Source organism: Nyctibius grandis, chromosome 3 (genome assembly GCF_013368605.1).
Source record: "Nyctibius grandis isolate bNycGra1 chromosome 3, bNycGra1.pri, whole genome shotgun sequence".
NCBI lineage: Eukaryota > Metazoa > Chordata > Aves > Nyctibiiformes > Nyctibiidae > Nyctibius > Nyctibius grandis.
The window spans coordinates 57,370,787-57,382,607 of record NC_090660.1 but is presented as its reverse complement, the minus strand read 5'-3'; the positions used below and the strand labels follow the sequence as shown (position 1 = coordinate 57,382,607).

The following is an 11,821-nucleotide window of genomic DNA, read 5'->3' as shown; positions in this document are numbered from 1 at the left end:
GCGCTGCACCAACGCTCCGCTCCGCCGGGGGGGGAAGGGACAGAGGCCGAGCCCGGGGCCTTGACCTCATTCTCCCGGGGAGGGCGCAGACCCCCGAAAGGAAACGCGAATTGTATCATGACTGTCGGGATCCTCCCGTAGCACGGTTTGTGGCGCCTCGCCGCCAAACCGACGAGCCTCGTCGGCACCCCCCCCGCCTCTCCTCGCGGATGGTCTCGCCCACGCCTTCCTTCCTCTACGCCGGCGGGGCGGTGGCCGCTCGCTCTCCGGAAGTGCCGTTGCCGCCGCAGCCGCTCGCCGCTGCGCCCGGATCGGGACCCTTTCCCGCAGCCGCCAGGTGAGGCGGGGTCGTCGCCAGCGCTGCGGGGGGGACACAGCGACCGTCCGCGGAGTCTCGAGCGGGGGGGACGGTGAGGGGTGTGGCGGGCCGGGGGCAGCGCGCGGGGCGGGGCCGCCTGAGAAGCTGGGCTGGGGGTCGCTTGCGGCGCCACCCGCCTTGGGGGCGGCCCCCCTCGGCTCGTCGCTACCCGTCCCGGCTGGAGCCGTGCGTGGCGCGGGCCCCGCGGCTCTCACTCAGCGGGGAGCCGCCCTGCGCCACCGGCGCTGGAGGAGGGGACAGCGGCTTGGTGGCGGCCCGCGGCCTGCCCGGTAAGCCGGGCGGTGGGCCGTTGCCGCGGGCACGGGCGGCAGCGCCCGTCGGCACAAGCTCCCCGTGGGAAGGGACCAGCTGCCTTCCGGCCGCACCGACCCTCTCCAGCCGTTTCCCCGCCATTGTTAGAGCTGGGGAAGGGCTAGGCTGAGAGCTCCTGCAGTCGGGAGAGGTTGAGGTAGCAGGAGAGGTCGCGAGTCCGACCTTCCCTGCTCGCGTCTTGAAATAATCACGGCCCCAACAAAACTGTCAGGGACAGTTCATAGTGATTTCCCCTCTCTAATTTACAGACAGAGGCTTTGTTAAGTGACAGACACTAGATTTTGAGGCAGGTTTGACTCCTGTACAAGGGTTTAGGAAAACTTATTAATGAGGAGTGTATTAAGATGTCTTATAAGGCTAGATGAGATTGCATAGGGTATTTTTTTTTTTTAAGTGTAATCTGCTATTTATTGAGCTTTGCCACAGATCTGCTGGAGTGCCTTGGTCTTGTCATTTCTTCCTGCTGCCACCCAGACTGTGATGATGGATGAGTGGTGGTACCTGATGCTGTAACTGATTACATGGACAGAACTCAGGATTTAGCTTTGAGGTTGACTTTTGAATTTGATGAATTAAGCGAAGGTGACCATTGTATCTTAGTTTAATAAAGTTTCCAAATAATTGGCAGTGTTAAAATAAAATAGTCAGTACTAAATTTTATGTAGAGACTTTCTTGGGTGTGTTTTTTGTGTTGCATTGTGTTTTTTTTTTATTTTCAGTGACAGTCATTATAAAACCACTGTTGAAACACGAGGCTGTTCTCTGAAGCATAACTTTTGGTCGCTGCCTCTAAACAGGTCCAACTTGCAGCACTGTTAGTGGGTTGTAAAATTTCATATCTTATTGTCTGGCTTAAGCTCTGCGTTTGCTCAGTTTTGTCTCCTTCTAGGGTTTGTCTTTTTCCCAGAGGTGAGGAGCATAAGATGGCTTTCTGTGCTTTGGTAGTTTGATATCCATTGCTATTGCTTGACTAAGCAAATGAATGTACGTGTACCAACAGCGCAGAGCGGCACAGTGCTATTACAACCTCTCTAGATCAGTAGGTGCAATTTATTTATTTTTTTAATATGTGAAACATCTTTCTAAATGTTATGTTTTTGGAAATATCTTATGGTCTTACAGGCAAGATCTTACATTAGAAGTTTCTTGAACAGTTTCCAAAACAAGGCCCGGACAATTCAGTGCATCATAGCAGAGAGTCAACCTGCCTGTCATGACTTGTACTATTGAATGTGAAGTATTTTCACTTTTTATCTACTGAAATTCTTCTCTTTTCAGCCTGTACTTATCCTATTTCAATTATAAAAGCACGATTTTTTTTTTAAATAAATGACCTGGTGGATTTATCAGATTAAATCCTATTTTCTCTAAAATTAGTGGGTCCAGTGCTTGACTCAAGGTTAGTTCTGACTTGTTACATCGTTCACTGTTATACGCAGAGATAGCACTAAGTGTAAACACTTGGAACTTTTTCATCGTTAATTGATCTCTTTGGATAACTGGATTGATGTCCTTGTTTTTCTGAACACTTATCACCTTCTTTCTAACAGAGTTTCCCAGAGCTGAGTGCAGTGTTTCAGGCATAGCTGCACCGAACTTGTGCTGAAAGACACTACGATCTTGTGAGACCTAACGTTTCTCTACGTGCAGACTGACAGGTCTCTTCAAGTGAGAGTGTCGTCATGCCTTCCGTATTCTGTATGGCTGCCTCCCAAGCCTGGTTGAGTGAAACTTAGAAAATAGTAACGCAAGCATTGGCAACTTTTTAATCTTCTCTAGCACAATATTCTGGTACGGCAATCTTCTGAGTGGAATTAAAGAGGCTCTCTTCCCACCATGTGTAGCTACGGTCAGCAGTAGTCTGCTTTTGTTGCCTCCTCTTGATTAGGATTGTATTGTACCTGAGAGAATTGCAGGTAGTGGCTTGCTGGGAGCACTGCCATGCAGTGCATGCAAAGTAAACTTTTTAGTTTACTTTGAATAGGCCATGTCCTGAAAACTATGAATTATTTCAGAGAACAGTTATTAACAGATATTGTTTGACTCTATTTTGGGTAGTGGAACTTTTAATCAATAATTCGGTGTTTAACAGTAACTTGTTTGAGTGTTTTTACTGAGGTAAGAAAAAGACTGAAGTTTTGCATAACCCTTGACTGGAGCTTAAAGAAAACTACCTTTATTGTCAGCTGTCTTCATAAATATCTAGGTGTCAGGAGTTCATATTTATTTGTTGAAGTGTTGTTGGAGGCCAAACATCTCAGCCTGTGGTTAGTGAATGCAATGAAGGGAACTTCAGTGCTGTCAAATGATGTGCAGTTGCATTTCATAGGTTATTTTTAGTTGGAGACATAAGGGTTTGTTTTATACGTCAGAAGAACGTTGTCTATGCACGCAGGATTTAAAAGTGTGGAATTGGCAGGGGAAATCATTAACACTCTTTGTAGCCAGACTGAGGAGGACGTAACCATGGAATATCCTTTTATGATCCAGATGCTTGGTACAGCATGTCATGTATCTGATACAAAGCAAGGTAAAATGTCTTTCCTTTAACTAAAACAACAAAAAAAAAACCCCTAATGGCTTTTTGCCTGAATATTGGATTGATAGGCCATGTAAGGGAGTGACTTTGCTTAATTTCACTCTTTGTTAAGGGTGACTCCAAGTTAGTGACTTTGGTCTTGCTTTTCAGGAGTCTAACAGAAAATATAGTAACTTTGAGCAAACTACCCTGTGAAACATTAGAACTGTGCTGTGACTCTGATTAGAATTGCATTTCTGACCAGATAACTTTTTTAAAGTTATAAAATTAATACTTAATGTAAATTTCAAAATGTTGGTATTCTTGTGACTAGAGGCAAAGCTTAAATTTGTCCTCTTTCAGGACACTTGCTGCAGGTGCTTCCTGTAAAATTCAAAATGAAGGATGGAAGGAATCTGGTTTGCATAACATTTGGTTTGGGCATAATAACAGCCTGGATTGCTTGCATTAGATAAAACTAAAGCATCGATGTGTACAAGACTTCTAGAAACAACATTAAACAGGGTCTACCTTACTTTGATCCAATAGCAATGTTGAGGTCTTTGTGTTTGCATTTCAGTGAGTGACTCAGCTTTTTGTGTTTGTACCGTCAACCATAGTTGAACACAAGTGTATTGTCCCAGCTGAATAGAAGCAGTTAACTTGAAAGCCTCACTTCTACTCTTATATTAGTGTTATAACATGTAAACTACCATGTTTATTTCTTCATTTGACAGCTCAAGGGAAACAAAGAAATTAGTATATTGGTGATACATGAAACTATATAAAGATTCCATGAGAATATATAAATGTTTTAAAAGGGTGATAATTTAAAAGAAACAATCTTCAGACTTTTAGAACTATTGTCTAATTGTTAATTACTTTCATTAATTTAAAAAAGGGTATGCTTGCATTTGTATATGTATTGTGTAATAGTTCCACTGTTACAGCAATGTAGTGCTTTTGAACCAAGTCAGTGTCCTTTTTCTAACATACGCAATCCTCTAGTTGACTTTGGTGAAAGAACTGTAGCGGGATTCTTTGGTGGATCTCTCTCCCAGCCCCAGCGCAATTCAACAATCTTCACAAAAACATTAGTGTTCTGTGTCCAGAGACTTACTGCTCTTTTAACAGCAGCTATTCTAACAAAAGGCTCTTCAGAGCCTAAAATAACTTCCCCACCCCTCCTCCTCCCAAATGATAGTTTAGCATATTGCTTGATTCATTTAGCCACTGTATCCTACGCTAGATTAGCAGCCCATACGCGGTAGGTCAACAGTGCCTCCTAAACTGCGAAGTATGTAGTCATCTAAATTTGTGGAAGATCCAGATAGCGTACTGAATCAGCAATAGAAGCACTGTGTGAATTTCATTTCAGGAACTATAATTTGATTTGTTTTTTAAGGTAGCCTGCTATTGGCCTACAGTGCCAGTCCCCAAATCCTGAAAGGCATTATGTTTAATAGCAAGTGAAGTCCAAATGAAAGAAAATAGAGCAGGAGATATTAAAATAAATGTGTACTTTGGGGTATTTGCTTATAATGTGGAATTTGATATTCCTTTATCCATTACTCACTCAAGGACTTGCCATCTGATTTAAAGAGGCTAAATCTTGGATGTTTGTCTCCCTAGAACCAACAGCCAGCATGTCTAGCAAAAGGGCAAAGACGAAGACCACCAAGAAGCGCCCTCAGCGTGCCACTTCCAATGTGTTTGCAATGTTTGATCAGTCGCAGATTCAGGAGTTCAAGGAGGCCTTCAACATGATCGACCAGAACAGGGATGGCTTCATTGACAAAGAGGACTTGCACGATATGCTCGCCTCCCTTGGTAATGTTTTGAGAGAGCAGAGGGGAGTTCTTCCACTTATCTGTCTAGCTAATAATTTTCTCATATATAAATAGAATAATATAATGTTTGCTAGCCCAGTGCTCTGGGATGTGTTGCCATGACTCTTAGCGATGAATAAAAGTGATGGCATTTTATGAAAAACGTCACCTATAGAAATTAATGGGTTTGCTTATGTATCCGATCTTTTCTTGAGTGTTTTTTTTTAAGCTATGTGTATTTTTACTGTAGGAAAGAATCCAACGGATGAATACCTAGATGCCATGATGAATGAGGCTCCAGGCCCCATAAACTTCACGATGTTCCTTACAATGTTTGGTGAGAAGTTAAATGGCACCGATCCGGAAGACGTAATCAGGAATGCTTTTGCTTGCTTCGATGAAGAAGCAACAGGTATGTGGGTAATCTACTTATTTTTTAAAGTTACCTTTTCAAACACTATAAAACTTAAAATCCAAAACTTCTGGCGCTTCAGTTGTGGTGTTCAAGATAGGAGAAAGGGAGAAAGATGTTGACTGGGAACCGGGGTCTTGAAATTTTTCCTAACTTAAAATACAGATCTGGGACAACTTTTGTAAGGAGCATCCTCATCTTCAAAGCTGTTGTGCTTTTATGAAGAACTTTTTTTTTTTCTCTGTCAGCAACTTGTATTATCCACCTTCCCTCTGTTAAGCTGCACTTAAAGGATGACAAAATAAAGACAAGAAAAGCTTTGTGTGACTCACAAGAGTGCTGACAGAAGGAATCACAAGTTATATAAGGCTGCTTGTTTAATAAACAATGCCAAAAATGTATTCTTTGCTACCACTCTAGTAAATCTGAGTTTTGTCACCTATTTAAGATCAATTTAAAATCTTAAAAATATTTTGAATTTCCCTGTGTTTCATGCACTTGTTGAACATTGGTAGTCAAGTTTCATTTTTTTAAGTGGTTTTCATTAGGAATGTCCAAGACAAACAGATCCCTTTCGTGTAAAACGTACAGTTGTTAGAAGGCTCTCAGTACCACTGGGAGCATAGCCCTGCTGTTGGGACAAAGGTCCAATATGTATACGGACAAATTTGTGTATTCTTTGAAACAACACAGGCAAATCATAAACTGGCCTTCACTTGAAGTAGTGAGACCATGCAAATTAACTAAGAGGCTTGACTTGATTGAATGTTTTAATTATTTGGCAATTATAGTAATAGGCTTTAATGGCTTTGTTTTTATTTGGCAACAAAGACTGTAGGTCTCTGTAAGTGAAACAATGATTTCAAAGAAATAAATTGTCATCTGTCAGCAAATAAATGTAAAAACTCCTTTTTCTTATGTCCTCTTACACTCTATTCTAGGCTTCATCCAAGAAGACTACCTGCGAGAGCTGCTGACAACAATGGGAGACAGGTTCACAGACGAAGAGGTAGATGAGCTGTACAGAGAGGCACCCATCGACAAAAAGGGGAATTTCAACTACATTGAATTCACGCGCATCCTGAAACACGGAGCAAAAGACAAGGATGACTGAGCAAAGCTCCGGCTACCTGCAGATTATCTCTACTTTACAGTTATATTTTTTTTGAGGGTTTCTTCCAGATAGAACTTGTTGCATGCATTTAGCTTTACAGCTTTTGCCTTTCTCAATGTATTTATCTATTCCAGGCCATTTAGGCGCATTTGCACCTGTGTAATCAGACTGGAAGTGGGGAAAATATTGTGAGGAAAAGGATATGGGGACAAAGATTTGGGGACGTGATAGTCCAGGAAAATAATCTCAATATTTCTGGTTTAGCTGGATTTTTACATTTTTGTAATAAATGCCATTTTGAAATAAAGATTGCTATATAGATAAAATACCTCAAATTATTTTGTGAAGAATGACATTCCTATTGTGAATTTACAAATGCAGGTGTGTTAATTGTATTTTACTTGCAGTTGCAAATCAAGCTGGAAAACTTAGTTTCATAAGTATACTCAGTAGGTATGCTTTGATTTATTTCCCCAACATTTATATATTCCCCAATATGGGACACTTTCAAGATTCAGCTGAACAGGGTGCTGGACCATCTTGCATGGCCCGTGCTTTTGCCAAGAAAGGTTGGACCAGATGATTCTTGAGGTCCTTTCCAACCTGGTATTCTATGATTTTTTTTTTTTTTTTTAGTATTTTTTTAATCCTGGGTGGTTTCTTCCACTTCTGGGCTTAATTAAAATGAGTTTTCAGCAATTCTTTTCCCAATTTTGTGTTTTATTTGCTAACTGGAACTTAGCCTCAATTTTTCTTTTTTCCCTCCTACCTGGAGTATGTTCTTTGCTATACTACTTCAGACTGCCACACCTGCTCCTCTTCTCAAGAGTGTGTTTTTAAACTCTTGTCAGTGCTCTTCAGTATGGTTGCTGATGTATTTCTCCATTGCATGCCTGCAAGGTTCTAGCAACAGCTGATTTTTTTTTTTCAGAAGGTAGTTTACAAGTGTGTATGAAAGTTTTCACCTATGCTGCCCACGTGACAAAGACAACAGTGTAGAGATCTAGGAAACATGGTCTTGTTGAACTGTTGCTATGTAAGATTAAGGTGAACAGTTACACTGCCACTTCTTTAGACTGATTTGTCACATCTGTGCTGATTTGTCACATCTGTGCAATTCAATATTGTTCACTTACATGCAAGCAGCATGTTAGACTACCTTGATTATTTTTTCGCTTTGAATCTATAAATGGTGTAAGCTTCAGAGGATCAGTTTTCTTCTGTTACAAACACTGAGTCCTGAAACCATTCTTTTCCTGATCCTTCCTTCACAGTAAATTTTAGGTGCTGGTATGTCAGTTACACTGAGTAATTGGCAGACAAGCCAGCTGGATTTTTCTTGCTGGAAACAAGTTTTGAAGTAGTGATTTTTTTAAATCCTGAATTTCATAAAAGAGAATCTGGTATCCTCATTGAAAGGAAATTGTCCAAAATCTTCTGTACTGCTGCTCTTAATTTTTGAACAGCCAGCTGAAATGTGGGACGTAGCTGCTTTGTTCCTTGTCATGCTGTGTGGGTGTTACATTCTTGGCTGCTCTCTCTGCTTAGGGGGTGGGGATAGGGAAGTGTATTAATGGAAAGATACCTACTCAGGAAGACATGTTATTGAGAAAGAATTTTGAGTCATGGATGTTTGAGTATAACTAATGATGACCTTCCAAGTTCAGGCTTCCCCAGTATCTGTACTGTTATGTAGAAGACCAGTTAACCTGCAAGTGAGCACAAACCCCTTAACTACTGGAAGGCTATGAGACCTACAGACCCAGCCAAGAGACCACATAAGAGCATCAGAAGCATTTTGTAGCTAGGCAGCGAAGAATGTCCAGACAGCTGAGGTTGTGTGCTGAGGGCTGTAGGGATATGTCATCAATAATCCACTTCCAAAAATAAAAATAACTTTGGTCACTGAAACATTTTAAGCTTCTGATGACTTGGACTTAGCATTTTGCAGTCAAAATCTTGGAACCTAATCTTTTCTCCCTTGGGGTTCATATATAAGGGTCTCCAAGCTCCATGCCAGACAAAGCTTATGATGAAAAACTATTTTCAGAGGCTGATGCACACATTTAATAGTCTTACACCTACAGTGATACATAATGCCCTGTGAAGCCCTATTGAAAAGCAGTGATTTGTTTTACATGACCCATTTACCCTGTTCTAAGGCTATATCTGCAAAGGTCCATCTGAAGCCAAAGAGCTATTGCAGCTGCGTGAGAAACCTCCAACGAGGACTACGTGTGTGTGGAGTGCTGCCAGTGTATGCTTGCGTGCTGCTTTTCTTTTCCCCCTCCTCTGACTGCTGCTGGCGATACTGGTAATATGCAACATTTTAACCATTCAGGATACACTTGTTTCAGCTCTCTAGGCTGCATTTAAGCAAGGAAAATCATCTTTTATCACACAGTGATGAGATGACCAAAGCATTTCACAACATGTAGTCAGCTTAACATACTAGCTTAGCAACCAACTGATGTTACAGAGGCGGTGTTCATACACTCTGAAGTAAGGATCCATTTCACCACTGACCTAAGGACTATCTTTAGATCACTTGTTTCTAGGATCACTATAATATGTTGAGAAACAAAACGTAACACAGGGGCCCCATCCAGGCCTAGGACATCAGTAACAGTGTGCCTTGTGTCCTGCCCACTGCATTTGTTCCAAAAGCTGGAAAATATCTGAAATCTTGTCATCACATGTTTCTTGCAGCCATGGCCTTTTCTTGTCTGGAATGTTACTAACCTCTTATTTGGAATGTTCCTGGTGAGTTTCAAATGGCAACGAATAGCTCTTTTACCATACTGAAGGCATTCAGACAATGTAAATCCAAATAACTGGTGAGTAACAATCAAAACAGAGTCAGGAACATTTTAGATATCAGCAGTTAATCTGCCATTGGTATTGCCTATGTACCCATGTTCCTATTTTGGCCTGCTTACTTGAGTTTTCAAACTCTACTGTCATTTTTAGATAACCTCCTCCTTTGGAAAAAATTATTTAGGATGACAGTAACTCAGAAATGGTATTACAGAAGCCAGGAACAATACAGAGGAGAAAAAAAAAAAGATCAGTAAATGCCTGTCCTGGTTTCAGTGGGATTTTGTTTCAGTTTGTGGCCAGCCATGGTGATCAGGGCCCTTAGCAGTTAAATGCAGGGCAGCTGACCCAGGTTGGCCCACAGGTGTATTTTATATCATTAACATAAAGTTAACTATAAAAGGGAGGGCTTGCTGGGGAGAGGTGGGGTTTTTTTTGCTCTCCTCTCTTCTAGCATACCTTTTTCTGATTGCCAATGACTGGTATTCCTGGAACCTGCTGCAACTGTAGCTAAGTATACTTCTGTGTTTTATGTTATCGTTTGAATTGGTTTCTTTATTTTATTAAATCTGTTTAATTTTAACCCATGAGTCTCCCTCTTTTTCTCAATTTCCTTCCTTGGTTGGGGAAGGGACATTGGGTGAGAGAAAAACTGTTATTGTTTAGCCCCCGGGTGCGGGCTAAACGAAGACAATGCCTCTCAAAATGCAGTTTAGAAATAAGTTATCATGAAATGTTGAAGAGCAATGCTGGGAAAAAAAAAAAAAATTCCACACAGCTCATTTTTGTTGGGCTCTGAGCAGCAACTCCATAGGGACCACTGTTTTCCCAAACTTTTGATACATTAGATAGAAACCTTTTCTCTTGAAAAAAAAAAAAAAGGTGGCAGCACATGGCTGCTCTTCCTGTTTTCCTCTGCAACCCATGGGTCTGTACACATACCGTTCTCTGTTCCCTGGGACCATTCATTTTGGGTAGGAGTGAGCTCAGTTGCTGCAGGCAGACAAAGCGGGCAGGCTGCTGTGGTAGAACACCGTTTGTGAATCCCTGTGCTACACCTTGGAAAAAAAATAACTTGTATTGCAAATTCCAACAATACAGAACTAAATACTGCCAAGGAATGCTTTCAGACCAAATGTGTGGTATTCCCTAGAGAACAGATCGTACATAATAGGCGTTGCATCACAGGGCTTAAGCGGTCATGCAGTTTGCACGAATGTAATAACTCTGAGGGAAGATGTTTACATGTTCCTCGGAAGCCTGTAATTAAGGGGAGAGCAGGAAATCAATCTGCCTCCTGGAAAATCCCAACCGCCTGCTGCAAGCCACACAGCGGTGATTCCGCCCCTTAGTGAACCAGCCTTGCACTTTGATAAAGCTTGAAAGTCAGTTACAAATACTACAGGATTAGGCAGGTCAAGACTAACTTTAATATGTGTGCCTAAAGGAGCAGATGGTGTGGGACAGCAGCATCCATTTTAGCATTCTTCTAAACTGTCACTGCTCAATTTTGCAAGGTTTATTTAATCCTTAATTTGTAATTGCCTGACTTTTTGACTATTTTAGGGTATCAGTGAGTACAACCTCATTAAATATTGAACTAAGTTTTGTTTTGTTTTTTTCCTTACGAATGTTGTGGGCATAGCTCCTTGGGAGTTGAAAGACAGCATTTCACAATAATTTCCAGCCTCTGTCTAGCATATTCAAGTGAGGGGGCGTAAAATGAGGCCTGCAAGCCCTGTCTTAGTATTTGCTAAAATAGAGCTGGAGTCAGACACGAGTAACTTCAGCCTTGACTTAGCATTGTATCTAACAGACATTAGTTTTTTTTCCCCTCTATCAAATTCTGCTTCCTTAATTCTGAGGTAACCATCTCTAACGCAATAGGTTTTATACTGGCAACATTACTACCACCCCACAAGAAGCATGTTGATTTTGAAGTCGCTCCACCAGCCAAACAAACTTGCGTAGGCATCAGTTAATAAGAAAACCGATAACAACTTACTTTTTATGTCAAACACCTGACTAAATACGCTCCGTTTTGTTTTCCGGGTATGTTTTAAAATACCATTTTAGGCCTTCGGCCAAGCATTGAGCACATTTCATTTTCTTCCTTATTTGTACATACACATTGTCAGATAGATACAAACGCTAATTTAACATGCGAGGAGAGGGCACATATTTATGTCCTTAGGTTCAGCAGAATTAATTACATGTGTTTGGAAGACTGGAGGCCTTACTCTCTTCTTACTAAGCATACCTTATCAACACTTATTTTTGCATTTCCCTTATAAACATTGTGGAATCATGGTGTCTGGCAATATTTCTGTCTAAAACTAGTGCAAAAAGAGGAGAAAAACCCACAAAGATTTGGCTAAAATTATTGCAACTTACCAGCTGGGATAAAAAACAAGTGATGGACACACAGCACAAGTGGCAG

At 41.3% G+C, this 11,821-nt stretch overlaps 1 protein-coding gene across 1 annotated transcript; it reads left to right on the top strand.

Annotated features, from left to right (window-relative positions):
* Positions 1-229: 229 nt before the first annotated feature.
* Positions 230-6,890, top strand: LOC137661030 (myosin regulatory light chain 2, smooth muscle minor isoform). The gene is made up of 4 exons (XM_068396334.1): positions 230-337; positions 4,842-5,039; positions 5,289-5,450; positions 6,392-6,890. Exons 2-4 carry the CDS (start codon positions 4,856-4,858, stop codon positions 6,562-6,564), a joined length of 519 nt encoding a protein of 172 aa, XP_068252435.1. The 5' UTR covers positions 230-337; positions 4,842-4,855; the 3' UTR covers positions 6,565-6,890.
* Positions 6,891-11,821: the final 4,931 nt, after the last annotated feature.

What these genes read in the sequence shown, in the direction of transcription:
- LOC137661030 (XM_068396334.1), top strand. Translation starts at nt 4,856, where the DNA reads ATGTCTAGCAAAAGGGCAAAGACGAAGACCACCAAGAAGCGCCCTCAG. An exon ending in CGATATGCTCGCCTCCCTTG is followed by an intron (nt 5,040 to 5,288) that starts GTAATGTTTTGA and finishes TTTTTACTGTAG; the next exon opens with GAAAGAATCCAACGGATGAA. An exon ending in CTTCGATGAAGAAGCAACAG is followed by an intron (nt 5,451 to 6,391) that starts GTATGTGGGTAA and finishes ACTCTATTCTAG; the next exon opens with GCTTCATCCAAGAAGACTAC.